Genomic DNA, 24,989 nt, shown 5'->3' with positions numbered 1-24,989 from the left:
CGGTGGTTGATTACGTTAATAGGTAGTCTAATGATAATCAATCACATGCATTCCGCAGTTTTCCAGCAGCCGGAGTTGAGTGTTGCACAAGAATAGATCTGCTTCGTGGATGGAGTAAATACTCGCTATCCTGCGACAGTACAGGTCTGGAGTCTGCAGTCTGGACTGAGCGGATTCCAGTCTGGACTCTGGACAAGGTGATCTGCCCGAGGTGGATAATTTGACGGGTAAATCGACTGAATTCCCACAAGGACAACAACAGCCATAGTCCTCTCCTGCAGCCACGGCGCAAGTCAGAGATTTTCCCTGCAGCTTTCACCGCAGCGTCGGTGATTCGTTGTGATTCTGTCGTCTTCGCCACTTCCGACCCACGGCCAAGCATCTTATTCATCATGATTGTGCCGATGGTTCTCCACCGGTTGCGTGGATTGGATTGCATTGTCATTGAGTTTGGGTCTTTGAGCTTCGAGTTCTTTGAGACGGATCGAGTCGCGTCTTTGGGGGACGGAGGGCTAGATAGGTAGTAGGTAGTAGACTGGTTGGGTTCTAGAATAGTAGATTGTCGACACTGCATATCCCCATCACCAGGTAAGTAAAATGTAGCGATCTTCTGCTGCATGGAAATGGTTGTAGATAAGGGAAAAGATAGTACGAGTGCTATTGATGAGGGTCGTCTGTCCAGACAGTGACAGGTCAATCATGCCCCTCCAACATGAGATCATCGTCTTCATGTCCTCTCTTACCATCACAACAATGAACTCGGCGCCGAGACTTTGATTCTTTAAAAAGACAATAATGACTTCCTTGTCAGCTCCTGCAAGACTTTCCATCTTCGAGATGAAAATCTGTTCTAGACTCGACTTATTTTTGGTTCGCCTCTCAGACGCCCTCACCTTCAGTCCCATCTCTGGTTCCTCCCCACACTGGCCCATCATCTCTTCTTTCTCGCTGCCTTTCATTGACCCATTACACACTGCATTCCTCGATTTATCATATCATTGCGCCATCCGTTGTATGTATTTGTACCCTCCTTATTCTTTAATCTCTATCCGTTCCTCCACCGTTCATCCAGACATTCGTTTATCGTCTTCCGCCCGGTCCACTCTCTTCCTGGCATCCCCCTCAACTTCATTTTAGAGACAATTGACATCCGGAGTGCATTTGCCTCTCAATGTCGCGGCCTCATCATGATAACGAAAGCTACGAGTTGCTCACGAATCGCGAGTCTTTAGAGCGAAACGCCGCTGAAGACCGCAACAGTCATGGCCATGACCCCTCACAACCGGCCAACGCCGAGGCGCTGGAGAGTCACCACATGGGACTGTCCGGCGAACTCTCACGACCGCATCGAGTGAGATTTCGATCTTTCAGCCGACATCGCGATACCGACAATACCGAGACCACTGAGCGAGTTTACTCGAACACCTCGAACAGCTCCTCCCGGACGCTGCTCAATTCCGCCCCACGATCCACGGATGTTACCGATATGCTGAAAGCAGAGCACTTCGATGATGAGACAGATATAACAGCGAGATATGATGGGTCTGGTTACAGCAGCGCCCAATATCCGCCTTCTACCCCCGAACGCATCTCCGAAGATTCTACCACCAAGGAGGGAACACCGGACAGATCGAAGTCTGTGAAGCAAAGATGGAAGGAGGCAGGTCGGTTGATTAGACAAAAGACGGTCCGTTTGGGAGAACGCCTGGGTAGACCCCCGGATGACGGTGAGGCGCTGGGAGCCTCGTTGTCGCCTGAGGATTTGGAAGGCGGGATGCCGTTACGCAGGTTCGATAGCGAGTACCGGATACCTATGGGTGATCATACAGACGACGAGAACCAACCTAACCCCAGCGCAGAGGCCCACCGTCTCGTTCGGCGGATGACTCAACATAATAATCTGCGCCACCGCAAACCAAAACCTGCCTACCAACGTTCTGGTCAGAGTACTCCCGAGCGCCCCAGTTCGTGGTATGACTCATACCGTCCTCTCTCCTTCAGTGGAGGAGGCGGCATTCTGTCTCAACTGCTCAAGCTGCACGCTGCGCAGAATGAAAAGGATAGTCTGTCGGTCACAGATGATTCTGACGATGGTTCTCCCATGTCCTCGGGAGCGACAACGCCCAAGTCAGGATCAGCAACTCCCAAGTCGGGTGCAGTCACACCTAAGAAGGAGAAACTGAAATGGTACAAGAAACCGCACCATCGATCGACTGCTTCCCTGGTGGAAGCATCGATGAACTTAAGCCGGGCCACCTTGCCGTCGTCCGCCGACGTTCTGTCAATGACACAGCAGCAGAAACGGGGGAAGAAGAAGCCTTATCGGAAGCACCGCTTGGAGGATGAAATTCGTGTGACCGTGCATATTGCAGAGATTCTGGCACGGCAACGGTATATCATGCAGTTATGCCGTGCATTGATGCGGTATGGTGCACCTACGCACCGTTTGGAGGAATACATGACCATGACGGCACGAGTCCTGGAGGTCGAGGGGCAGTTTCTGTATCTGCCCGGTTGTATGATCATGTCCTTCGATGACCCTGTTACTCGAACGGCCGAAGTCAAGCTGGTTCGTTCAACGCAGGGTGTCGATCTGGGACGATTGGCTGAAACGCACAACGTTTACAAAAATGTCGTTCACGACCTGATCGGAGTCGAAGAAGCCATCCAGGAACTCGACGAAATCATGAAACGTAAACCGCGTTTCAATAAATGGATCCTGGTTCCGGTCTACGGTCTGGCAGGCGCCGCTGTCGGCCCCTTCGCCTTCGACGCCCGGCCCATCGACATGCCCATCATCTTTATTCTTGGTTCGCTGGTCGGTCTGATGCAGCACGTCATATCTCCCCGATCCACTCTCTATTCTAATGTCTTCGAAGTGACAGCAGCAGTGTTGACCTCGTTCCTGGCACGGGCGTTCGGCACTATCCGTATAACCGTGGATGGCCAACAACAATACCTCTTCTGCTTCTCTGCTCTGGCACAGTCTTCTATCGCCCTGATTCTCCCTGGTTTCATGGTCCTGTGCAGCAGTCTTGAACTCCAATCCCACCAGATGATTGCAGGTTCCATCCGCATGGTCTTCGCCATAATCTACTCCCTCTTCCTCGGCTATGGCATCACAGTCGGAACCACCGTCTACGGCCTCATCGACGGCAACGCCACCTCCGAAACCTCCTGTCGCGACCTCTCCATCTACGGCAGCAAGTACACCCAACACTTCATCTTCGTCCCCATCTTCGTCATCTGCCTCGCCGTCATCAACCAAGCCAAATGGAAACAGGTCCCCGTCATGATCTTCATCGCAACCTGCGGCTACATAACCAACTACTTCAGCACAACCAAGCTCGGCTCCCGCTCCGAAGTCGCCAATACCGTCGGCGCCTTCACCATCGGCATCCTGGGCAATCTCTATAGCCGCTTATGGCACGGCCATGCAGCCACCGCCATTCTACCTGGTATCTTCGTCCTCGTGCCGTCGGGGCTGGCCTCCTCGGGCTCTTTGATCGCCGGTATCGAATATGCGAATCAGGTCCGGGAGAATCTGCAGAAGGGTGGTAATAGCACCGACACGAGCAGCCAGGACACGTCTATCGCTAGCTTAGGTTTCGGTATGATCCAGGTGGCGATCGGCATCAGTGTGGGACTGTTCATTGCGGCGCTGGTTGTATACCCATTTGGAAAGCGCCGGAGTGGGCTTTTCAGTTTCTAGACATTTTTTCCTACGTACCATGATGTTTTCTTTAGCGATTTCGGGATCGTGTTATGGGTAGTTGTATTTACGGTTTTAGATATCCCACATTTGAGCGACTACTTGGCGATACATATGGGTATTCATGACTGCTTTCTGATGGATATACTAATTATGGCGTTTTATGCTTTTACTAGTTATCCTAGTTTCAGGATATGCTAGACTCATGAAAGAATAATGAAATGCCATCTAAGTCGATGGCTCTGAAGATGGGGAGAGAGTGCCAAAATGATTATCGGTCTTGGCTTTGTATGAGATGTGGTCATCGCAAACATATATCGAATAATGAGTTAAGTATTATAACACGTCCCTGAGGCTAGATAGCCGCTGTAAAAAGTCCATCGAGAATCTCCCCCTGCAGACGACTCAGCTCCTCATGCGACAGATACTCCTTCTCGGCATCGAGTCTCTTCTTCGCATCCAAAGCCCATTCCAGCCGGCGTCCAACCTCGGAAGGTGCAGGTCCAAAATTCAATGAAGGTCTTGGAGCCGTTGGCTCGCTCACCATCGGTGAGTCCAGCTGCCCGGGTGATCGAGCCCAATCGGGCAAGGGAGGGACTTCCCTGAAAGCTGGATCCAGTAACTCCCCGTCATAACCCGCATCGTTGCCTTCATCGCTGGGAGTATCGTCGTCATCGTTGTCGTCACTGCTGGTGCTACTGCTGCTGCTTCGGTTCCTGCGGGGCTGCGACGCGTTCGGCTCGTCTGGGGTCGATGTGGTAGTGTCCGTGGTCGTGGGCTTGGCTGGCACGACGACAGCAACCGCTGGGTATCGGGGTTTTGGAGGAGGTGGGCCTGGTTTGTGTTCGAATGTCCGGATGCCATCGGGTAGAGTTTGGATGACAATGTTCCGGTCCTTGAGGTTGGTCGGACAGATGTCGCTTTGGCCGGAATGTCCGGGCTGCCGGCAGATGGAGCAGTGGGGTTGGACGCCTTCATGCTTCCGGGTTTGTTTGGGTGGATTCATTGATGGTCTTCCGCGACGTTTCGTGGCTGGGGCGCTGCACTGGTCAAAGTCGTCGAGGTCTCGCAGTTCGAGCGGCATCGTAATGCCGCTGTAGATCTGTTTGTATGTGCTGATATGATACGCCGGGGGGACGAAGTCATTGATGGGGCGTGAAGTGGTAGCAATGGCAGCGAGGGCGTGTCGGCATGGTAATTGGAGATCCTGCCAGTCGAGGCAGCTGCATGTCCGAGCATTCAGATCTACCACGTAGCCCACGGCTTTGTTGAACACGGTGAACTGCTCCTGCGAACTTGCCACTGCTGAATAGGTGCGACTGAGCTGCTTTTGCCGCACAATCCATTCCTGAGCAAAGTCGGTCAACGTGTTTGATCGCTTGAACTCCATCTCCCGGCAGTGATGAAGTCGGTCAGTGATGTTGAGCCAGATCGAATACAATGCGCGCAGAACGGGCAGGTTGCGGGTGTTCAACCATAAGAAGTTCAGAGTTTCCATGGTGGTCATGGTCAGTTGCTCATACCGAGGAACGGGCAAGGCGTGCTTGGCCCATCGTTGTCGTGGTATCGACTCGATCCACTGTTTCGCCCGCAGGTGTTTGATTTGAGCCATCGCCTGCGCGAATATAGGTTCCGATTCCGCTCGCGCAGCTTTCCAGAATTGCTTGCGGACTTCCTCCTCGGGGTGAAACTTTTCCATCAGAGTTTGAGATAGATATTCGCAGCAATAGATCATGGCTACAGCAGGTAGTTCTTGGGTGACGGCATTGTCAATCCCCAGCCGAGGGTTAAGCAACAGCGCAGTATGCGGACTATCAATTTTCGGAAAAGCCAGGCGCATATGACGCAGGAAGAAAGCCCATGATTCCACCTTCTCATCGGGAACAACAGCCCACGCCAGTGGCAGAATCTGGTTGTTCGCATCCAATGTCGCAGCAACAAGAAGAGAAAAGTCCAATTTTGTCTTCCACGGCGCGCGGTCAATGGTCAAAAATCGACGGCAGTGAGTATAAGCGTTCAACGTGGCGGCCGGCGCGATAAAACAGCGATGGAAGATATCGTTCTTCGTCTCCATTTTCCAGTATCCGGCATGGTCGACCTTGGCAAGCCTTGACAAGAAGGCGGGTAGCTTTTTGAAGGATTCAGCTGCGTCTCCGTACAGATTGCGCTCAATTGCTTTCAGCGTCCGATATCCTTGGTGGTATTGGATCTGGTTGCCCTTGCGCCGCTCAATCTCCTGGATCTGGGCAGCGGTCGGTCTTGAACTTGCTTCGAAGAGAGACTGGTAAGTCGGTACGAGATAGTTGACCGATGCTGCTGGACGCCAATTATCATGCGTGTCCGGACTGCACGTATGCGGCCTATACATGGACACCACTGCCTCGCATCGCCTCTTTCTCCAGCCGATTCGAACCATGTAATTGCAGTCCCGGCTGCGACAACGGGTCATATACCGTCTTGCGTCCGATTTATACACCCGGTAAGATTCGTGCATGGCAATTGTATGGCAAAGCAGAGCTTCACGGGCTTCCTCCATTGATGGATATATCATTCCGACCTCGAAAACGGCACCAGTTCCCGAAGGACGCGGGGGAGCGAGGGAGGGTGCCTGTCCCTGTGGAGGGTTCGGTTGCGTATATATCCGCTGCTGAACTGTTGCATTCGGCAATCCTTGCGGATAATGAGGGATTGGGGCAGGCGCAGGTTGAGCCGCTTGAGGTTGCGGAGTAGATTGTGGTGGATACAGAGAACTTGGAACCAGTTGCACTTGTGCATTGTGTATTTTAGGCCGAGTGGCATGAGGTATCGGCGGAGGTACTGGGGCTTGGTTCGAAGGTTGTGTGGAAGGGAGCCTTGGAGAATTTTGGGCGGTCGAAGGAGTATGTAAAGGTCTCTGAGAAGGCGTAGCCGAGGCTGTGGAAGGATGGTTTTGGTTCTGAGGAGGAGCTGAAGGCTGTAACTGTTTGGGATCCAAAGCTTTTTGAGGATATCTCGTCGCCAATGCCGTGGGTGTCAAAGTTGGCAGCCATACGTTCCTTCTTTGCTGAGGCCGCGCCGTCGTGGAAGGGGTTGAAGCAGGAGCCGCGGCGGGAGTCGAAGAGTCCCTGGCAGAAAGACTATTTGTTTGTCCATGAGGCGACATGTATGGGGACGATTGCCCACTGTTGGCGGACATCTTGATGATTACCGTAAGAGGATAATCGATGGCGTGGCATGGAGGTCGGGACGCCGGGAATTTTGTGGCAGCAATGTTGCTTGCTCGAAAAACTCGTCGATGATTGGCCAGGGAGGTCTTCCGGATTGGGAATGTTTGGGGGTGTCACATGATTCAGGGGGGACACAAGGAACAGCAAGGGGTCGGGAGAGAAAACACCATCAACAGTACAGAATCATAGAAGAGACAAAGCCGTTCATGGTACTCGGCTGAAAAATTATCATTATCCTAGTTGATCGCTTTCAAGAAGTCTATTCATAATTGACTTCTCCCACTGCAGTTTCTCCAAATTCCGATCGTCTCTCGAATCAAGATGGTCATGGCAGGTTCCTAGCGCGATATATATACCCACCGGCACCGGCACAAGGGGCTGTTAGGGAGTACTCTTTGCTTTCTTTCGGTTCCTTTCTATTTCTGATCAATCAAAGGACTCCTGTAGGGCCTCAAAGACTTATTCTGCTGTTGAAGAGACTGAGCTATGTGATCCTTCTCGACAGGATATTCATCCAGTAGTGCAGGATGCCAGAGCAGGCAGTAAATCTTCTATAGGCTCCAGAATACGTAACAATCAGGTCTGTTAAGTCAGCCATAAGGAGCGCCTGCATTGTCCTTTAAGAAGTAGGACTGGTTCAATTGCGCATCGCATTCTGTAAACGTCGACACGCTTGACGAGAAAGTCATTCACCTCTAGTGCTCCGAAGATATTGGCCCCGTTCTCTTACTCAAATCACTCAAATCAAATCGGCCTGCACGCGCCTCGTCAAGAGCTCGACAACAGCAGTACATCGACATCTTATCTCAACTTGTTTTGGCCATGAGTCCTCAAAAGTGTCGGGCTTGGCGATCATTTATCTCATCCCGACCATGAATGAAACAATAGATGATTTCAGGAGGAGAAGTTTCTGTCTAAGATTTGGTGTTGAAGTCTAAAGCATTTCCATTGCACGCAAATGCTCTATTTCTCTATTGGAACCATATAAACGCTCAGTACTCCAGTGTCTGCTTGATAGCATCATAAATTCCTGCTACACGTCAGCAACTGAATCGCGCATTATGAACAAACAAGCAGGGGGCAGGATCACTTACTTGCGACATCAGGTAAGATGAGTTTCTCAAATGTAAGGCCTGTATGGGTACTCCACCCAGCCACTCGCTTCACTGGAGCTTCAAGACGCAGGAATGCGCCGTCTTGGATGGTAGCAGCAACTTCAGCACCGACGCCATAGTTGATCATACTCTCGTGCACAACGATAGCACGTCCGGTTTTCTTCACGCTATCGAGGACAGTTTGTCGGTCCCAAGGGTATATTGTTCGGAGATCGATGAGTTCGACGCTGGCGCCCATGGCCTTTTCGATAGCGCTGATGGCTGCAGAGCAGAGGTACATTGGTTGACCGTACGAGATGACCGTCACGTCATTTCCTGGTTTGACCACTTCCGCTTTGTTAAGGGGTATTGTGTAGAATTCATTGGGAACGTGCTCGACAGCTGCGCGGTACAGAATCTTGGGCTCCATGAAGATGACTGGGTTGTTGCTCTGGAAGATGGCGCTCAGAAGAAGGCCCTTTGCTTGTGACGGAGACCGAGGAATGACCACTTGGACGCCGGGGACATGCGCAAAAAGCGATTCGGGAGATTGTGTATGATAGCTGTACCCAGAGTCAGATTAGCAATCGCTACGGCGCAGCAACGCAAAGGGGATTCAACTCACAGGGCGCCGTGTCCGACTGCACCACACGGCATTCTAACCACCATTCCCCCCACATTCACTCCCGTATTTCCCTCGCGATACCTGAACTTTGCAGCTTCGTTCATAATCTGGTCAAAGGCAGGAAAAACATAATCTGCGAACTGGATCTCGGCCACAGGCTTCATGCCCTGCGCTGCAGCTCCGATAGCGAACCCTACAATCCCTTGTTCCGTCAACGGGGTATTGAATACGCGCTCCGATCCAAACTCTGTTTGCAAGTCCATTGAGCACCGAAACACTCCGCCGAATGCCACATCCTCCCCAAAGAGCATCACCCTGTTATCCGTAGCAAGGGCGGTTCGCAACGCGGAATTGATCGCTTGGTATAGATTCAGGGATTTGGAGGTGGTAGATCCGGGGAGGTCTAACGCGCTCGATAGTGAGGACGAGGTATGGTGCAAGAGAGGCGTGGATTTGTAGTCGATGGGTAGGTTGAGTCGTGATGAGGATGATGGAGCGCCCGAGTACAACCGGCAGGGAGGTTGTCGTAATAACCTCTTGACTGGGGTGCGGAGAGAAGCCATGGCTGGACGGATGATAGGCGGGAAGGCAGGAGTGAAGGTGGGAATACTGAAAAGGGACCGCGAGAGGTCAAAATCAAAGACTTTCCTAGAACATCCCCCTGGGTGATTTATACGAAAGTCTCACAGCTGGTGATTGTCATTTCATCATGCGGGGAATCTGGAGAATCGCCGCGGGTAGCCGAGCCTGGGTGCTGCCTGAATGCCTGGCGTATGTTTTGCTGGTCGGTGCCGAATCCTTCAGGCAGCTGCTCATTGGCCAATTCTCCATGTAAGGTCGGTAAATCAACAGTGATCAGAAACATATCAGGACCCAGAATTTGGAACAGATAAAGATATTGTTGGAGGAATTGTCTTCAACCAAGTGCATTCAAAGAGATGCTATTTCAGTCGCTCATTGATACACAATTCGATCGGTTCTGCATCTGCTCCAACATGATCTGCCTCGCCCTCTCCGCTTGGTCCTGGATATCAATATCCCAAAGCCACCGTAACCGTTCTTGAAAAGTTTTTCTCAACTTCTCCTCGTCATCTTCTACTCCTTTCAGGCGTAAGCATAACAGGAATGCGTTCTCTTTGCTGCTGGTTACCACTCTCTGGCTGCGCGGCCGTCGCACTGCATCGTATGCCTGAAATGCTGCGATGACATCTCTGGCGTCAATTACTCTCGGATCACCAAGAAGCTCTGCTAGTACGTGAGCATCCTCAATTGCCTGTCCTGCTCCTGCTCCTTGGTGTGGGGTGGAAGCATGAGCGGCATCCCCAAGAATCGCTATACGCGATCTCGCAAAGGTGGACAAATGCGGATGTTCAAATATAGCCCACTGCGAGGGATCCGGCATATACTGTCATGTACAATGTCAGCTGGAGGTGCAGAAATCTTGATGATTATTTTTCGCATACCTCGACCAGCCGATTGACATATTCTCCCATATGCTTCAGGTCCCTCCGCATATCCTCCTTGCTGGCCGGACGAACCCAAGCTTCGTTGTCCCACTGATCATGCAGGATATAGAGACCTACATTGACCTTCTTCGCGCGCATGATGGGATACGAAATTCCATATGCACCATCTCCAACATACATGGTCGCTACTCGAGCGCGGTGGTCACCGACCGCTTCGACCATGGTCTCCATGTCCAAGACTGCGCGATATCCGTACATCCCGCTGTACCGTGGCATGGCCTGCTCATACTCATCCGGTAGCATAAACTCCTTGACTCTTGACCGAATCCCATCACAACCGACCACGATATCCGCAGTCGCAGAGGTACCATCTTCAAAGTACAGATCCACCTCGGTCGGCGATTCGACTAGCTTGATCAACCTCTTTCCAAAGTGTGCAATCTCAGGGGGAACCAGCCCAACCAAAGCGTCCAAGAAGTCCGCTCTCCGCACAGTGGTCTGCCCTGACGGCAGGGCCTTCAAGTCCATGAGAATCTGGCCAGATTTCGGACCTGTCGCCCAGACAACCTCAAACCAGGTCTGTTTGAACCGCTCATACCCAGGACTGTCCGCATGGGTCGTGATGAGTGAATCATATATCTCGCGGATCTGAGGATCAATCAATGGCATCGCACGGTGAGCCGCTGGCCCTATTGTTAAACCCAGTCCCACCTCTTTGAACTCCGGAGCGGCTTCATAAATTTGAACAGGCACATTGCGGCGCAAGAGTCCTGCTGCCAGCGTGAGGCCTCCGATTCCGCCGCCCACAATTGCGACGGTAAACCGCTTTTCAGTTGAGGCCATGTTGCGGAATGCTTTCATACAAGACTCTCAGGTTCCTTCTCGTGTTGCCGATGTCGCCCAGATACAGCAGAATTGTCTACAACGAGAGATTCAGAGCGACATCGAGACAGTTGATCAGTTGACTTCGCAGCCAGCATTCATTGGCATTCGTCTAATCAACCACGATGCTCGCAGGAAGCGATGGTTGTTGTCTCTGTCAAAGTGTCCGAGAGACAATGGTAAGGCGCCAACTTGCAGCATGGCAAATCCCGCTAAAAGTGGGGTTGACGGCTGCTCTAATGGGTTGAGTTCCTCTTCGGTGTTTATATGTTAACAATCGATATAGCTGTGTGAAACTGATGAATCTGACTTGTCCATGTGCAGTATGGAAGTCAAACTGCGTTGAACATGTTCCAGACTGCTATGCTACGCCGAGAAGGGAAAAGGGTAGGGATGAATTTCTGCTGCAGCACAACTGATGATGATATGATGCCATCTCAAAACTCAGGAGACAGGCATCAATATACTGGTTAGTGCGTACGAAATAAGTACTCATCAGAAGACAAGTTTAATTTAACTAAGCTCGTCCCTCGCAAGCATCCGAATTCCGACAGCCCTAATTACGTTTCATCTTGATACCAATGGAGTCATCAGCGGCGGACTCAGTTTCAGACTGATAGGCTTGTCTCAGTGTCGTGCACTAAGTACATAATGCACAATAAACAAGGGACATATCCAGGAAAAATTACGAGTACGACGGTCGTCGGCACAATGGCTGACTGGCTTGACTCAATATGAAGACTAGTGCACGCTCTATTTCTGCGTTGCCCATCTCGAGGGTGATAGCTTATATACCAGCTTCTCGCAATCTCTCCGATCATCATTTTTGTAATCACAGCAGATCTGGCTATCTACATTCATTCTTGACACTGCCCGTAACAAAATCCAGAATGCGCTACGCATACCTTTCCATTCCCTTAGCCCTAGCCCTGGGGGCTACGGCCTCCATGCCCAGCGACTCCTGGGTCTTCGGCAACAGTCTTTTCTACCTCGGTCCCCCAACCGGCGCTTCCATCACGAAAGCGACCTACTCGCTCGTCCCCCCGGACGTCCCATCAGGCGTGAAGGTGTCCTCTCCCTCCGACCAGGTCTGGGTCTCCGTCTGGGTGGGAGCCTCTTCCACGAACGGCGACGCAGACGCGAATTTGTACCAGCCGCTGCTGAACTGGTCTCCAGATCAGGAGTCGCAGTATGCTTCCGAGTTCGTGCGATGATGGCCGCGGAGCTGATAGTAGGCAATAGGGGCTGTTCTGCGAATAGCACCGAGTGGTGTGTGGCCGCTAGCACCTACACTCCTGGTAAGATTTCTTTCTGATGCATACTACCTGGGCTTGGGTTCTGAGTGTAGACAGACGGTCAGATCGGACAGGCTTATGTACCTGTGCCGCCAAAGACCAACCTCGACTTTGAGAGTACGTGGCTTCACTGCAGTTGTAGCTGGCGCTGGCTAGACTAACCGGTGCAGTCTCCGTCGAGAACAACAAGGTGTACCAGACCGTCACCATGAACGGCGAGGTGGTCTCGCAGCAATCGGACGGTAGGCATCGTCCGCATGTCAGCTTGGTAGACAATGACTGACAGCATCGCAGCCCTCGATAATGGCCTTCAATATCTCTACTCCTCGAACGAGTGCTACACTGGCTCAGGCAACTGCGGCCTTTTGCAGGGTTACAGTAAGTAGTTTCCTTGTCTGTGAAAGCTGGATGGAAGCATGAAAGCTAACATGGCAGGCATAACCAACCTAACGGTCACCCTCAGCGCCGCTGATGAATCGTTCGGCAAGACTATGGCGCTGTACTCGTGCACTGACGCTGGCTTCGCAACGACCGATAACGGCAAGACTTGGTACACGGACTATATTGCCATTCAGGAGGTTGACTTTGATTCTTCATCGGATACTAGTGTCCAGAAATGAAAAGTAGAGGACTGATAGTTCGGTGCTCTAGGCCGGAAGGGGAGCAACGCTGGGGACAAGCTAGGCGAACTGCTTTCACCACTGGAGCTTGGTGCTACAGTGGCTGGAGCGTGATGATCTTGCATATATATGCGTGTATATATTGTCGTGTCTGAATATATGTACAAAATAACAGCAAGTATAAGGATACGGTGAGGTGGGTGATATCTACCTGAGGAATCACCAATGATATATACCAGATGTATCGCGAGTAGACCAAGTAGGGAATTGTGCATGAACTGCAAGCCCTCAGACAGAAGATTGTTCATCGTTATCACCAAAAGCCACCAGCTGATACTCATTCGGACGACGACGGCATCGGTGAAGGACCCGACAACAGCCACAGCACTGGTACAGACCGAGTAACAGACCCCCGACACTGACAATAAAAGCAGCAGCCACGATCCAGTTGTGCAGGTCAAGAAGTTCATCCACATCGACACCCTGATCCTTCTGTAGGACTTCAGTGTACCCCAACACATTGCCCTCGGCATCCATAGCCGCCAGGCGGAAAAGCGGACTGCCCAGTTCCTCGGGAACTTCAACCTCCGTCTCGAACCCGGTCTTCTCGAACTGAGCGACGATGTCGAACGTGCTGTCTTCAACATTGTGGGTGTCCCAGACTTCCAGTCGCCAGGCTACCACCTCCGTTGCGCCGTTCCAGCTCACGTACACATGGTCGCCCATGACTGCCGCGTCAGGGATTGTCTGTGGTCTGCCCACCCAGGTGCCCTTAAACGCACGATAGGACACGACCCGACCGAAAGTGAAGAACGCCGAAGCCCCGAAGTGGACATCGCAGAGCAGGCCCCCATCGGCGGTGTACTCTGTGAACGCTGCGCTGTGGCCCCAGCCAACCAGGGTCCGACCACTTTCATCCAAAATCTGGACGTTGCCTTGCGATACAGCCCTCATCTGTTGAGGATGGTAGTACTCTGCGAGCAGTTCGGCCGTGCGGCCGGAGATATCGAGTTGAATGACTACGCCGCGACTTTCACTGTCAGGATCGTTGTTCGAATGGGCCGCGTTGTCAAATAGTGTAACTGTGTTGTTGACGTGCCACCGCGCATCATGCTGCCAGGCAAAATTCGTCGCTTGTCCGTCAGACAGGTCTGTAAATTCGTTCAACTTCCCGCCGAGGGTCCACAACACGGCCCCAGTGACGTGGTCGATGTAGCTAACGGTATGGAGATGTCTCGCAGAGACAATATAGTTTCCATGGTCATCTTTGTCGACACTGTTTATGTGATAGAAATCGAACGCGTTACTCTTATCCTTCCCCGCTGCCTTCAGTGCTTCGTAGGTGCTGTTGACGGGGTAGTGTTTGGACGCGCGCCATTCGAAAAGCAATTCGCCTGTTTCGATGTCGATCTCTTGGAAAATACCATCAAGTATCCAACCGAGCTCCGGTCCTCCTATGGAAGTCAAATCCGCGGGAACAGGGTCGTAGACAGTGACAAGAGCAGTCCCCTGCTCGGTGATGTGAAATTCGTGCAAATCGCCGCCCCCGAAATTGCCGACGGGGGATATCTGGTATTTTTGGGTGTAGGTCGAATCGAGCTGCGAATGGTCATTTTAGTATTCTTGATTTTTCATCGTCTGAAACACTGTATGCAGGCCAGACTGACCATGTACCATGACCCGTAGCCACGACTTTCCACTTCAGTACCTTCCCAGTATGTCAAGTAATCTGCGCCATTGTATCGCTGTACTTTGAAGTCCTGCGTTGTATCCCAGTTATACTTCATCCACACCAATTCCCCATCAGCATCCAGAATGACCGGCCCAGGGTGGACAACCGAGTCACCGCGAGGAGCAAGAAATGTATATCGCGGATCGCATCCGGAACCCCATTCTGTGATCTCTACCATAGGCGACTCGTACTCGAAAGATACGTAACTCCTTGAAGGACCGAAGCCGTACAATCCCAGATCATACGGGCTTAGATCGAGTCGAAAGCGGAATCGAAGCAGCTGAGGAACAGCGAAGACGTAGAGCAGGTAGAGGAGACTAACGAAGACACCAGCGACGGTGACAATCAAGCAGGAGAACCTGCTCCGCGATTCCGAACATGGAGGTGGATCAGGGAGTATGGAGAACTGGCGGCGAAAGCATGCAGAACTCCAAGTCCAAGAGGACATTGGGACACGGCTGACCAACGTTGGAGAGGAGGTCTGGGAAGAGATCGCGAGAGGAGAGGACGGAATCGAGATTCACATGGTAACGTTTAATATGAGACTCGAACTCATGGAAGAGGGCCAAGAGCTTGAGGTGCTCGAGCACTTTTATCGTACTGACTCCCCCTCTCATCATCAGGAGTCGTCAATCTTTTCCTGGGATGCCAAGCTTATTTATAGAGTGTCCAAGGACGACCGGGAAAGACATGTTTCTGTATCCATAATTCATCACTGCGGAGTCCATAGACAATAGAGCATCGAATCCTGAGCGAATCAATTTGGGAGATTCTCAGTACTCCACACTCGCCAAGACAGCCATCTAGGGATTTGGTGGGTAAACAACGGTTGGATGACGCCGGCCACGAGTACTCCAAGCCACGCTTCAAAGCACCGGCAAATTGCCCTACTCCACTCGGCAGAGCAGCCAGGCTAATGAAGCAATGAGCTGTGACACGCCAGTTTGATCGTCCATATCAATTTAAAACGTAGTCGGGGGACAAGAAATCGAGGTTATTGATTGTTGACTAGTGGAGTAACCCCTTTCTGTGATCACAAGAACATCACCGAGATAGAATACGTTAGTATTCAATAGCAGGACGAGGAGGTACGAGGAGGAGTGAGAATTCCGAGTCAGTCCAAGGGGTGCCCAGAAGAAGTCCAGAATGGGACTGGCCAAAGGGCGTTCGGCTGATCAGCCACAGTAGCCAAGCCGGCGTCGTCATCATCTCAGCGAACGTAAGCTCGGCTATCTTGCCGCACCACATACGAACTTAAAAGGGAATTAGTGCGGTGATAGTGGTGGTACTGGTACATTGCAGCTGGCAACAGGGCGCTAAGCTCTCTTGCGAGTTGCGATGCATACTTTCCTTAAGGTTTGCTGAAGACTAGGCTAATGTGCCAACTTCCAAGATATTCATCTCATGTTGCGATCGCGATTCATGATTGGGATGATGCTGCCTCAGGCTCTGAGTGGCTAGCGTCGGAAGTCGGCGACTCGTATTTTTCCGGTGTGGGCTCATTGGCCATTCATTCTTTGGGAGAGGAAATCGTGGAAGAATCCTAGGTACATATCAGACTACTAGGTATTGATCATGGATGGAACGGGGATGCATACGTACATTGGATGCTGTAAAGTCATTGGTGCATCTGCTTGAATGAAATATCAAGCACCGTGGGATGCATCAGAAGCATAGCGTCCATTGAACGAAATATATGCCCCTTTCGGCAAACACCCCCGCTAAGATAATTGTGGCTATGCATATAACCAGTCGATAGACCGAGTTTCGCATCCAGCTTGGTGATACTGTGATAGCCCATTGACACATCAGATCGTTATCAAAGGCCTAATGCCTAGCCTTGGCAAGAGGGGTTGAGGAAAGTCGAGTCCCGTTGGGAATATCGGGGGAATACATATCCCTGCCATCTAATGAGAGTGTTCGGCCAGTGGGTTACATGGCGTCTGCTCCATTACTCCAAAAAGAGATGGAGATGCAAAGCCTCTTCCGGCCTGCCAAATTTATCCGCAAGATGGTCGATGTCATTCCCCCGCGCTCTGACGGGGCCCAACAATGATGGTTTTGGAGCCGTTTGAGAAAACTTTGTGGTCTGCGCGAACACGAAGACCACTTACAACCCGGAAAATAAAGTATATCATGGAATTAGCACTTCTAGGCTTACGTGAAATTCACGAGAAGGGTCTCGTATACTGTGGTACCTTTACAGTAAGGAGCAAACAGTGCAGAAACAAGCTCTCATCAACAGACTTCAAGATGGAAAACGTTCTTCTAAATGAGTTCCAAGATGCAGATCCAGCTAGCGACGATGTGGCCATGCCTTTGAGAATCAATGTCAAGTTGGCAGACCTTGGTTCTGGTAAGTAATGGACAAATCCAACGCTTACTGCTTAGGAGCTCCTAGTGATAACACCTCCATTTAGTCATGGCGCCGGACCGAGGTGAAGTGATTTCCATCACATACAGGAGTCCAGAGATCTACTTTGGCAAGGCATGGACAAGCGCTATCGACATCTGGGCATGGAGAATTGCAGTAAGGAACCCGGCAGCTTTGAATTTGATGGATGTGCTAAGCCATGGCCAAAAAAGTACTTTCACCTCCTCCAAGCGCAAATTGATTTCAATTTTCCTGGTATATACGATTCGGTAAGCAAAGGAGGCACTCTCGAACAGAAGGCGGAGATGATTCGGGCATGTCAGTGCCATTTTGACCTCCATTCAGTTGAATACTTTCAGGATTGTGATTACTCCGCTGTCCATGACCACGGAGTGAGAGGTGGCCTGAATTCCAGCGAGGAACATTGGACCGATCGCTTGGTAGCATTAGGGATTCCAGAGTATGATGTTGTGTTCCTCTACGCCGTCTTACAACCCGACCCAACGAAGAGGATGACGGTAGATCAGATCCTAGATACGGGCTATTTGGATGTCTACTGAGCTCATAGTCCAGAAGGAGTTAAGGATGCAGGAGGAAGTCAGTGGGTTGTACTGCGCCTGCGGTGTTGACTTTCTTGGGCGCTAATTTTCTGACTGAGAGAGCCTGGTTTGTTTCGTCCTTGTGTACGGAGTTGATTGCACCTCTTGCTTTTCCCTTGATCATCTCATGTCGCCGAGCCAATGCTGGAAGTAGGGACGGTCAATAAAAGCCCGAAATATCGGCTACTTTCGGTTGGTGTAACAGCAGATCGTCTTTGAACACAGAAGCAACCGGCCATTTTTGCCGACAAGGACTGAAGAATTTCTCACGAAACTGGCTTAACTCAGCCAAAGGGCAAGAAAGGTTGTCATGTTTGCAGGGAGGGTCTTTCTCACTTTCTCAGAGTTCAGTGTCTCTCCTCCGCAGGATTAGAATTGAATATAATGGTGGATACTTATTCGGCATGAGTATGGTCAAACAAGTCCTTGAAACTTACGCCAGGGATGTATATCCTAGATTTCCTACTTGATCCTAAAGAGATACCCGAGGATTCGTTTTTAAACGAAGTTAAGGGTAGGGTGGAGAGATGTGTAAGGCTTGGAGATGAGACTATCAAGATAGCTTCGCACATTGAGCAGCCAGCTAGAATGACAAGTTGGAGCATAGCCTCGACGAAGAGTTAGCGATATCCAGTGAAAATCCGAAGCAGAAATAGATCTGAGGGAAGATTCGAGCATTTAAGACACCAAGACTAGGGTCAAATCCACTGGCAGATTCAATGATGTATCCAAGGATAGCATCAATGGTGGACTCAACGATAGACATAAAAATGAAGAAAGGATTAGTATTTATTGCTTTGTTCAATATCAGCTTATAGATGATGTTCTTTACTGGATCTTCCCGCCGGAGGCGAGGACTATGCTCGAAAGTGGAATGAGCTGGTAAAAGGATACACCGCCGAATATCCAGAGCTGGGAAAGTAATTTCAGCGTCGAGTGCGCCGTGAATTGCCAGTCAACTGGAGGGATCTTATTCCGTCCAGCTTTTCCGATGAACCGACTGCCTCGAGAGCATCATCAGGGCTGGTCTTCAGCCCCGTCACCTCCATCATGTTCTACTCTGATAATTTAAGAATATACGCGAGCAGTGATCGTCCTATTCTGTCAAGTTTGCATCTAGAGATGCCCATTTCTATTACTTCCTTTCATTGGATTCTCGCAGCATCCTCGTAAAGAAAATTGAACGTGTGATTTTCGAACCCTCCATAGTCCTTTGCTGTGGGCTTCAATGAGACTGTTGTTCAAAGAGTTCAAACAATCTCTGCTCGTGTTCTAGTCAGGGTAAGCTGTGTCTCTGAGTCATAATTCCTGGACTTGCGGCGACTTATTCTCCTAAGGAGGCTGACGTCCAAACCACTCGCTCAAGTGAGATCACCCCCCTTCAAGGAAAAGCAATCTGAACGGCCTGCAAAATGACCTGCAATAGAGCCAGCAACGTACCAAAAGCACCAAAGATGATGACAGCCCAGAACGTCAGCCAGTGTGCGGAATTTCTGTTATCACGCCAGAGCTGGACCCATTTACGGGGCGTGGCCCGCGTGAGGTGGTCCTGTAAGTTAGTACTGATAGTCGATACCGAAGGACCGGAAAGTCTCTGGGAAGATAGTATTCTTCGGTTTCCAAAGGCCTTAAACCGTGACAAGATCGCTTCCCACAGAGGATTGGAAGAAGGGGATCAGCCACCGCCCTTGGGACATCACGGAAGGGATCAAGAGATCGAAACAAGGCTCGTGACTTCTTCGTTTGTCCGAACAAGAGGCGATAAGACAGTAGAATCTCTTCAAGCAAGCAGCCAACCTCACTTTCTGTTGCCCATTGACAATGAAACCTATCCGCGGTTGCACATGACTGCAAGACTGTTCTTTTCCCTGCTCCTGAGGAATGCGAAGGGCAAGACAGAAAAAATGAAGGAAAGCGAAACAGAAACAGTTCTTTAGTGACAGGGTTATACTCCAGGTGACACGCCAGAGTGTCAACCCACTTCAACTGAACACCGATAATGGAAGTAAGAAAGTGTGCATTGAAGCGTTTTGCGTTGACCTCTACCTTTCGCTGGAATGCTTCTCGGCTCTTCTCATCGTCACTCAGACAAAGGTTCTTGGACGGTAAGAGGACTCCGAAGCCCATCAGCAGCTCACTCAGGGGCATTCAGGTACAACTGGCTACCTCTAGCTTCAAACACATATATGCATCGCCCCTATAGCCCACTTGTTCGTCCTGAATCTCAAAATGCATAGAATCAATGCACTTTGGTTTAAAGAGCATTGTTTGCCAGCCCACAATACAGAGAATCAGATAGAAAGCTGACATATGATATTTATCGCCGTGGCTGAGCTCCCTTATGATACCGTCTTTGCACAGCAGCGTCATCAGCTCGTCAAAAGTGATTGATTCCTTTGTGACTAGATACTCGGCAATTTTGAAGAAGGCTCCTTCAAATTGTTCAAGCCACTTCGTATGGCCATGCTTCATATCCTCACAATTCAATACATCGAAGAATTCCGATGGCATTTGCTCTAGTTGCCATGCAAGCCAAGAGCTGTACCATGATTGACATTTGGACTTGTGGGATGATTGTCGTTCCGAATGGAGGCTGTATTTACCATGTTGAAAAGAGAGCTGATTGGAGGTCACTGTTTCTGTTCAGAGACATGCATACTAAAGTTGTGGACTCCTATTAGATTTCGAGGGTCTTTTCACTTACCGAAAAGGTTTGATTGTTGAAGGTTCTTCTGGAGACGAGACTTCCACTGGAACCTCGCCATGATTTCACAAGTAGGCGATCTACAGCGACTTCCCTGATAATGTGCGTATTCAACGGAATGGCGCATTCTGGTTGACCGCATGTTGGGGATATATAGAAAGGGTAAAGCCATTTCATAAGCACCGCTTCTCCCTCCGTTTCAGCCTTGCTGCATTCTGATAACTGTTCCATGCTCAATCTCAATTTGTGCTGCTGATATGCACGTTCTTCCACATCCCCTGCTTGGCGCTGTATTTGGGTAACTAGCCTACCGATTACCTGAGTAACCTGACTCAGCTCTTCTTCCATCAGTCTGTTGCGCTTGACATGGGCGCATATTCATAGTCTGCATATACTTTGGCATGGTTGTGGAGGATCAGATAAAATGTCAACGAGGTTCGTCCTTTCCAGTGAAACCATCTGTATTTGCAACCAAATCAGAGCAGGAGAGCACCTCATTGTGGACCACGAAAGATACGATAGTGTAAAGCAGGTGCTTCAATCCGATCGTCCATAGGATTAGGAGAACTTAGTCTCGCTTAGTCTCCTGTAGCAGACAAGGATAAATTCCATCACGGCTAGTGAGATTGCTTCAAAAGCCGCCGTGGCGGGGGAATTGTTGGATGTGACAGAGCTAAGCTCTGATGCCGCCAGTAATGAAGCCGCGATAAGCTCGACCATGCTCCTTAATTTAAGTGAATGCAGCTCATTCAATGGGTTCGCATATATTCCAGTTTGGCGGCAGTATCACAATTGCCTTGTCCCTGTCATACCCCACTGCGCCACTCTTAGTAGGTCAGCAAGTCCAAGCGCGAGGCATTTCCCCCCGTGAAAAGAGAGATGTGTTAGCTGGACCGTTGCTATTGAAGCCCTCGATCATCCTCACAAATATTACGGGCCTACTTATTTTGTCTCAAGACGACCGATTGAGAATGTTTCGACCACCACTGAAGGACCAACAGTCCCCTCTGTGGCAGAAGGCTCTCGAGAACTTTCGCGAAGAGCTTGCCGGAGATGACGACCTTGCAATGATCCTCGGGACAAAAGGTGTCGAAGAAGTGCTTCAAGATGCTAAATTACTACAGCCTGTTGGATCTCCAGGGAGGAAGGCGCTGGAATCGGTCAATAGACTGAAGCCGATGATCAAATTTGTCAATGATTTCTCCGCCGTGCTGGCAGTCACCTTCGGCGCCGACACTGCCATGACAGCTGTGGTCTGGGGCAGCATTCGAATGATACTAACAGTGCGTCGCTCCATAATCTGGTTATATTTCCGTTTGGATTCTGATTACTTCGGCGCAGTTGGCCTCTTCTACCAGTAACACGCTTCAGGAAGTTTGCGACATGCTTGAGGAACTCAGTCTGACATTGCCTCGCTTTCGGACGTATGAGCAGACGCTCCCAATGAGTCAAGAATTGGAGGACTCACTGCTTGCGGTCTATACAGAGGTCATCTGCTTCTATGCGCGAGCAATTCACTTCTTCCGCGGCCACAAGCACGGTAGGTGATTTTAGCACTCAGAGGCACATTCTTTCGTTGCTGTGCTGAATCCTCAAGTTCACATTGTCCGAAACTCCTGGCCAGAGCTGCGTGGAGATTTTAATAGAACGATCCAGCGGATACGTCGGCTTTCATCGACCGTTGAGAGCGAGGTCGAGCTCACGCGCATGCGCAGGGATAACCAGAAATATCACGAGATCCTCGAACTCATGTCTACAATACACACTCAGAAATCTGAACCTGAGAAGAAAAGATACTACTACCTTCCCTTTAGCGAAAACTCTCGATTCTGGGGCCGTGAGGACATCCTTTCCCAGATCCAAAGCTCGTTGGATGTGGAAGGAAAAGCCACATTACGGTCGTTTGCGCTCCATGGAATGGGGGGAGTTGGAAAAACACAGGTCGCTCTGAGATACGCAAATGATTCGCGTAGCAAGTATGACGCAATATTCTGGCTTGCTACAGACAATCTTGTTACGATTGGACAAGGTTAGCGAGAGATCTCGAAATGCCTGGGACTGACTAAAGCTGATATGCAAACGGACGACAACGCAGTAATGCTGGGAGTGAAAGACTGGCTCGCGGAGACGAGTAAGTGTGCGAAAGCTACTTGGTATAGTTCCTTCTGAGACTGTCCTAGGTTGTAAATGGCTATTGGTCTTAGATAATGCCGACGACCTGGAACTAGCAAAACACGCTTGGCCGAGAAGCTCCTCGGGCTCCATCCTGGTAACAAGTCGTGACTCGAATGCAGCCTTTGCCCTTGCTTCGGATGGCTGTCTGGTCAAGCCTTTTGAAATTGAAACTGGTTCGGCCGCGCTGCTAAACTTCCTCGGTGCTGATAGTACATCAAATCCCAATCGAGAGGAAGCAAAAGCAATTACCACTGCCCTCGGCGGGTTACCCCTCGCACTCAATCAAATAGGAGGCTTCATGGTACACCGAAAAGTTCCCCTGCATAAATTCCTAGCCCTGTACAAAAGAAACGCGGCGAGTATCGATAGCAAAGGCGCGAGAAATATGGACTATAGTCATACCCTGGCAACAGTGTGGGAAATGTCCCTGGAGAAGCTTTCTGGAAACGCAAAGGCGCTTCACATGTTGCTGTCCTTCCTCGATCCAGACTGCGTTCAAGAATCTTTGCTGAGAGAAGAGTCGGGCAGTATACAAAATCCTGAGCTCGAATTCCTACAGGATGAGATGGAGTAAGCATTTCGTGTACAATGGTGGAGGCTACAACACTGACTTGACAAACGGGCAGGATTCTCGACGCAGAAGAAATTTTGCTCCAAGTTGGGCTTGTTCAGAAGTCTGAGGAGAATGAAGTACTTTCTATTCACCGACTTGTCCAGACAGCTGTCATCAGACGAATGAGTGCTAAGGAACAGCAAGCTTACTTTGGCGCAGTTGTCGACCTTCTTTTCCCTACTTTCCCTGATACATACAGTGCCGACTTAGGTTATCAGGTTGCTTCATCGTCACGATGCGAGAGAAGCCTTCCTCATCTGCACAATCTTGTGAAGCAAAACGAAAAGTTCAATGTTTACGTTGGGAATAACCAGAAGTTTGCGGAACTCCTATTGCGTTGCTGCTGGTGAGTAACCACAGGCGAAAGATGAGGCATTGACTAATCATCGCAGGTATCTTTACGAAAAGGAGAACTACAACACTGCACGAAGCTACCTCGAGGCAGCTATGGGGGTATTTTCCGATCGTGGCACACTAGCATATGCAAGCGCGGTCGAGTTGCAAGGCCTTATAGAGCTTGATCTTGGCCACCCACAGCTCGCTCTAGGATCTCTTGAACAAGCGCACAACTGCCGGGTTGCACTACTCCCAGCCGACGATTCGTTCCTGGCAGCCAGCTTTGTCGAAATTGGCCTCGCTTATACTGAGATCGGGGATCTAGACAGGGCACATGAATACCTTCAGCGATCCATCGACATCCGCTTGGAAGCCAAGAGCGAGAGAATAGGAAACTCGTACAGCAACATGGCCAGTCTACTACTACGCATGGGAAAGCCCGATAACGCAGAGGAGATGCTCAAGAGGTGTCCGTCCCTGAAGGATTTCACGGACGACACTTTTCTCAAAACCGGCAACCCTCGGTTCTCTGGGTGGGTCACGAATATGTCTCGGTAATACGTTCTTGAACTAATGCGGTGCAGGGATATGGTGTTGCTTGCCCGTATAAGAATGGAACAGGGCTTACACGACGATGCCCTTCGGCTTGCTTCTAAAGCTCTGATGTTTCGAAGAGGGTGCTTGGGTGAGCGTCTGAAAGTCTGCGACTCCCTGTACCAGGTTGCAGATATCTTGCAACACGGAGGAAACTCAGCTTCAGCAATGTAAGATCCTAAAGGAATAATCAACTTGTTCTTCATTTTGCTAACTACACACAGCCAACTGCTCACAGAGTGTGTCAAGATATCTGAAGCTCTTCTAGAATCCGAAGGTCAGAGGCACCTAGCGCGAGCGCTTTTCAAGCTATCCAAGGTGTTCGAGTCGCAGGGGTGTATTCCAGAGAGTGCTGAGTATATGGAACGAGCTGTCACCGTCAAGGACAATATCTACAAGAGAGATGGATGCGAAACAAGTACAAGTGCATCCAACTTCGGAGATCTCGTCCCATGGATGCTCTGGTAACTTATCTCTAGTCTGCAGGTATTACAATCTATTACAATAGAATGCACCCATCCAATGATGCGACTGTAGACAATGATCATAGTTTGAGTGTCAACAACTAGCAGAAAATGTAATATAGCCGACTAACAAGCCTGCATGTTTCCGCCAAGAACATGTTCTGTTTGACTGAAGTTCTCGGATAACTGGCTTGAACCAGACTTCTAATCACAAGTTTTATCCTCATTATTGCAGTAGTTCTCTGTATTCGACTCAGCGAGTGTATATAGTGCTGTCACGTGGTCGTCTGCGGGGTGACAACAACAATCACAACAAACGATCTCCTTCTTATCCTGACTTCTTCTCGAAAAATCTTCCCCCCAGCCAAGCTTTCGCATTTGGCTGTTCAGGAACCAGAAAGACTTCAAGGTGATAACAATGCGTAAGCCCGAGATATATCAGCTTTCGGTAGCGGCCTCCTTTGAAGGCCTAACCAGCAAAGAGAAGCTCTACGCCCA

At 50.3% G+C, this 24,989-nt stretch overlaps 6 protein-coding genes across 6 annotated transcripts; 4 read left to right on the top strand and 2 right to left on the bottom strand.

Annotated features, from left to right (window-relative positions):
• Positions 1–1,171: 1,171 nt before the first annotated feature.
• Positions 1,172–3,712, top strand: CDV56_105164 (threonine/serine exporter family protein; the record flags this gene model as incomplete). The annotated part of the gene is made up of 1 exon (XM_026758783.1): positions 1,172–3,712. One exon carries the CDS (start codon positions 1,172–1,174, stop codon positions 3,710–3,712), a length of 2,541 nt encoding a protein of 846 aa, XP_026611326.1.
• A 4,198-nt stretch (positions 3,713–7,910) lies between these two features.
• Positions 7,911–10,946, bottom strand: CDV56_104580 (uncharacterized protein; the record flags this gene model as incomplete). Its single annotated transcript, XM_026758199.1, has 5 exons — positions 7,911–7,948; positions 8,013–8,575; positions 8,638–9,298; positions 9,604–10,042; positions 10,101–10,946. The coding sequence occupies 5 exons, from the start codon at positions 10,944–10,946 to the stop codon at positions 7,911–7,913; spliced, it is 2,547 nt and encodes an 848-aa protein (XP_026611325.1).
• Positions 10,947–11,875: 929 nt separating this feature from the next.
• On the top strand, positions 11,876–12,900 carry CDV56_104395 (uncharacterized protein; the record flags this gene model as incomplete). Its single annotated transcript, XM_026758014.1, has 6 exons — positions 11,876–12,186; positions 12,246–12,283; positions 12,338–12,397; positions 12,451–12,522; positions 12,575–12,658; positions 12,716–12,900. 6 exons carry the CDS (start codon positions 11,876–11,878, stop codon positions 12,898–12,900), a joined length of 750 nt encoding a protein of 249 aa, XP_026611324.1.
• A 288-nt stretch (positions 12,901–13,188) lies between these two features.
• Positions 13,189–15,252, bottom strand: CDV56_104161 (arylsulfotransferase family protein; the record flags this gene model as incomplete). Its single annotated transcript, XM_026757780.1, has 3 exons — positions 13,189–14,499; positions 14,568–15,038; positions 15,100–15,252. The coding sequence occupies 3 exons, from the start codon at positions 15,250–15,252 to the stop codon at positions 13,189–13,191; spliced, it is 1,935 nt and encodes a 644-aa protein (XP_026611323.1).
• A 1,633-nt stretch (positions 15,253–16,885) lies between these two features.
• Positions 16,886–17,566, top strand: CDV56_103932 (uncharacterized protein; the record flags this gene model as incomplete). Its single annotated transcript, XM_026757551.1, has 3 exons — positions 16,886–16,988; positions 17,053–17,162; positions 17,219–17,566. 3 exons carry the CDS (start codon positions 16,886–16,888, stop codon positions 17,564–17,566), a joined length of 561 nt encoding a protein of 186 aa, XP_026611322.1.
• A 3,714-nt stretch (positions 17,567–21,280) lies between these two features.
• CDV56_103201 (uncharacterized protein) lies at positions 21,281–24,495 on the top strand (the record flags this gene model as incomplete). The annotated part of the gene is made up of 9 exons (XM_026756820.1): positions 21,281–21,592; positions 21,651–21,849; positions 21,907–22,338; positions 22,405–22,440; positions 22,514–23,054; positions 23,111–23,443; positions 23,490–23,966; positions 24,018–24,197; positions 24,252–24,495. The coding sequence occupies 9 exons, from the start codon at positions 21,281–21,283 to the stop codon at positions 24,493–24,495; spliced, it is 2,754 nt and encodes a 917-aa protein (XP_026611321.1).
• Positions 24,496–24,989: the final 494 nt, after the last annotated feature.

Source organism: Aspergillus thermomutatus (genome assembly GCF_002237265.1).
Source record: "Aspergillus thermomutatus strain HMR AF 39 chromosome Unknown NODE_235, whole genome shotgun sequence".
In the NCBI taxonomy this organism is placed as follows: Eukaryota; Fungi; Ascomycota; class Eurotiomycetes; order Eurotiales; family Aspergillaceae; genus Aspergillus; species Aspergillus thermomutatus.
The sequence above is the reverse complement of the archived record's forward strand: the minus strand, read 5'-3'. Positions and strand labels throughout refer to the sequence as shown.